Here is a 3,721-nt window from a genome sequence, read left to right as displayed (position 1 = left end):
TTATGAGATATCTAAAGGTGATTGCATCTACCACTGGAGAATATGTCTTCATATAATCAATGCCAGGTCTTTGAGAAAAACCTTGAGCAACGAGTCGGGCCTTATATCTCATGACTTCACCTTTCTCATTTCTTTTTCGTACAAAAATCCATTTGTACCCCACTGGCTTGATACCTTCAGGTGTTCGGATTATTGGTCCAAAAACTTCACGTTTTTCTAGTGAAGCCAATTCAGCTTGAATTGCATCCTTCCATTTTGGCCAATTATTTCTCTGTTTACATTCGCGAACAGATTTTGGCTCAAAATCTTCATCTTGTTGCATTACTTCAATAGCAAAATTATAGGCAAATATGTTGTCAATCACAACATTATTTCGGTTCCACAACTTTCTCGTCGAGACATAATTCATTGAAATTTCATTATTTTCAGAAGTTCGAACCTCCTCATCATCATGTGTTATGACTTGGGTCTCATCTTGAGAAATTTCTTTCAACCCATGATCATCTTGATCATTTATTCCTTTTCTCTTTCGAGGATTTTTATCCTTGGAACCAATTGGTCTACCACGCTTCAAATGTGGTCTAGACTCATTTGCCTTAACAATTTGTCCCGTCGGGATATCAACTCGAACTGGAGCATTAACAGCTGGAATATGCGATTTAGTAATCCTTGGAAGATTCGTAAATGCATCTGGTAGCTGATTTGCAATGTTCTGCAAATAAATTATTCTTTGAACTTCTTGCTCACATTGGTTTGTTCGAGGATCCAGATGAGATAGAGATGATGAATTCCAATCTATCTCTTTTCCCAATGACTTATGTTCTCCCCCTAATGTTGGGTATACTGATTCATCAAAATGACAATCAGCAAATCTTGCCTTAAATAAATCTCCAGTCATAGGCTCCAAATATTTTATGATTGAAGGAGATTCATACCCAACATATATTCCCAACCTTCTTTGCGGCCCCATCTTTGTGCGTTGTGGTGGAGCAATTGGGACATACACCGCACATCCAAAAACTCTAAGATGGGAAATGTTTGGCTCTTGACCAAAAGTCAATTGTAATGGGGAGAATTCATGATAATTGGTTGGCCTTATGCGCACAAGTGTTGCTGCATGCAAAATAGCATGCCCCCACATAGACACAGATAACTTTGTTCTCATTAGTAATGGTCTAGCTATCAATTGCAGACGTTTAATCAATGATTCTGCTAGACCGTTTTGAGTGTGAACATGCGCAACTGGATGTTCAACAATTATACCAGTAGACATACAATAATCATTAAATGCCTGAGATGTAAACTCACCAGCATTATCTAGACGGATTGTCTTTATTGTATAGTCTGGAAATTGTGCTTTCAATCTTATTATTTGAGCCAGCAATCTCGCAAAAGCCATGTTGCGAGTTGATAATAAACACACATGTGACCATCTTGTAGAAGCATCTATCAAGACCATATAATATTTAAAGGGTCCACATGCAGGTTGAATTGATTCACGTATATCACCCTGTATACGTTCCAGAAACGCAGGGGATTCAATTCCAACCTTAACTGTTGATGGTTTAATGATCAACTTTCCTTGAGAACAAGCAGCACAAGAGAATTCCTTTGATTGAAGGATATTTGGGCTCTTTAAGGTGTGTCCATGTGAATTCTCAATGATTTTGCGCATCATATTAAATCCAGGATGGCCCAACCGGTCATGCCAAATGATAAAATCATTAAAATTAGTAAACCTTTTGTTTATTACGGCATGTGATTCAACTGTACTTATACTTGTATAGTACAACCCAGAAGAAAATGCAGGTAATTTTTCATGCACAATTTTCTTCTAAACATTAATTGTAGTAATGTAAAGGTATTCAACCTTTCCTTCATTAGCCGTCTCAACATGATAGCCATTTTGGCGAATAACTTTGAAACTTAATAAGTTTCTTTGAGACTTACTACAATATAATGCATTATCAATGCTTAATATTGTCCCTCCAGGTAGTAATAAGGTCGCTCTTCCAGAGCCCTCAATTAATTTTGTACTACCTGATATTGTGTTGACATATGTCATTTTCATAACCAAATTAGAAAAGCATTTCTTTTCTTTTAATATTGTATGTGTTGTAGCACTATCAAGAAGACATACATTTCCATTACTCATCTTGAATCCAACTGTCAACTGGGGATTTCTATTAATTTTCATTAAAATAAAATACATCAAAAGAAGGACGAAACAAAACTAACAACGGAAATATAAATACTTCAACATGAATAACATAATAATTAAAAATACATAAGTAATATATTAACAGACTTCATTCCCCAGCTAAAAGATCAAACATCAGTTTCGATCTCCAAAGAAGTCATCAACTTCCATATGAGTAATGTCATCAAGGCCATCAAAAACATCATCCTTTAAAGCCAAATTTGCTTCAATATCCTTATCATATTTTTGAGATGTTCCCGGCTTATCATCATCTTTAAGAGTCATATGTGACTCAGCTCGAGCATTGGAAGAGGAAGCACCACTTTTATTTCCTTTCTTTTTAAAGAAATTTTGATAGAGCCTTACAAAATGTTCATGTGTGCGACATTCATTCTTCCAATGACCTTTCATGCCACAACGACGACAATTCCTTTTTGAGGGGTTATTTTGAGAACTCATGTTGTTCTCCCTTTTATTATGACCACCACCTTGACGATTAGTGTATCGTCTTTTATCTTTGCCACGTCCCCGTGCATTATTATAGCCCCGATGATCATCTCTTTTTACTTCAGATTGATCACGTGCTTCCACCACATTTGCCTCCGGTAATGGAGCAGCTCCAGTGGGACGAGCTTCATGATTTTTCATTAAAAGAGCATTATGTTGCTCAACCACCAAAAGACATGAAATTAGTTCAGAATATTTCTGAAAACCCTTTTCACGATATTGTTGCTGCAATATCATATTTGAGGCATGGAAAGTAGTAAGTGTCTTTTCCAACATGTCCTCATCTTTTATAGTCTCCCCACATAATTTTAACTGGGAGGTTATCCTGAATACAGCAGAGTTGTATTCAATTACGGTCTTAAAATCTTGAAACCGTAAATGCATCCACTCATAACGGGCTCTTGGCAACACTGTTGCCTTTAGGTGGTCATATCTCCCCTTTAAGTCAGTCCACAATTCAAGTGGATCTTTCACCGTCAGATATTCAATCTTCAGGCCCTCATCAAGATGATGACGAAGGAAAATCATAGTTTTTGCCTTATCTTGACTCGATGCTTCATTTCCCTGAGTAATAGCGGCATCAAGACCTTTAGCAGCCAAGTGAATCTCAGCATCGAGTACCCATGAAAGATAATTCTTTCCAGAAATATCTAATGCCACAAACTCAAGTTTGGATAAATTCGACATAATGAAATTATGAAAGAATATGTGAATCAAATAAAAATATTTATATAATACCTTTGCAAGTAGCAACTTCGTGCTGATAACGTGTTGTAAAGAAAGCTCAGAATATAAGAAGAAAAAGACAAGAAGTATAAGATAGAGGAGATAATTTTCTTATTCAAGTATGTATTACAAAAGATGAATGATATCTCTATTTATAGAGTTGAGATATCACCCCAAAAGCCCTCATGATAAATGTCCAATTAGTAGGTACATAGTTATCCAAATGATTCTTATCACCTTGGGAACATGTATACATGAATACAATTAAGTCTTGAGTAAATCTAAAGG

At 36.1% G+C, this 3,721-nt stretch overlaps 1 protein-coding gene across 1 annotated transcript; it reads right to left on the bottom strand.

The window, feature by feature from the left end:
- Positions 1 to 2,335: 2,335 nt before the first annotated feature.
- LOC138342195 (uncharacterized) lies at positions 2,336 to 3,394 on the bottom strand. The gene has a single exon (XM_069294415.1). It carries the CDS (start codon positions 3,392 to 3,394, stop codon positions 2,336 to 2,338), a length of 1,059 nt encoding a protein of 352 aa, XP_069150516.1.
- Between the last annotated feature and the right edge of the window lie 327 nt (positions 3,395 to 3,721).

The sequence above is a fragment of the Solanum lycopersicum genome, chromosome 2 (genome assembly GCF_036512215.1).
Source record: "Solanum lycopersicum chromosome 2, SLM_r2.1".
Lineage (NCBI taxonomy): Eukaryota > Viridiplantae > Streptophyta > Magnoliopsida > Solanales > Solanaceae > Solanum > Solanum lycopersicum.
This window is presented reverse-complemented; position numbering and strand designations above follow the sequence as displayed.

Coding starts and splice junctions, on each gene's coding strand:
- LOC138342195 (XM_069294415.1), bottom strand. CDS start 3,394: ATGTCGAATTTATCCAAACTTGAGTTTGTGGCATTAGATATTTCTGGA.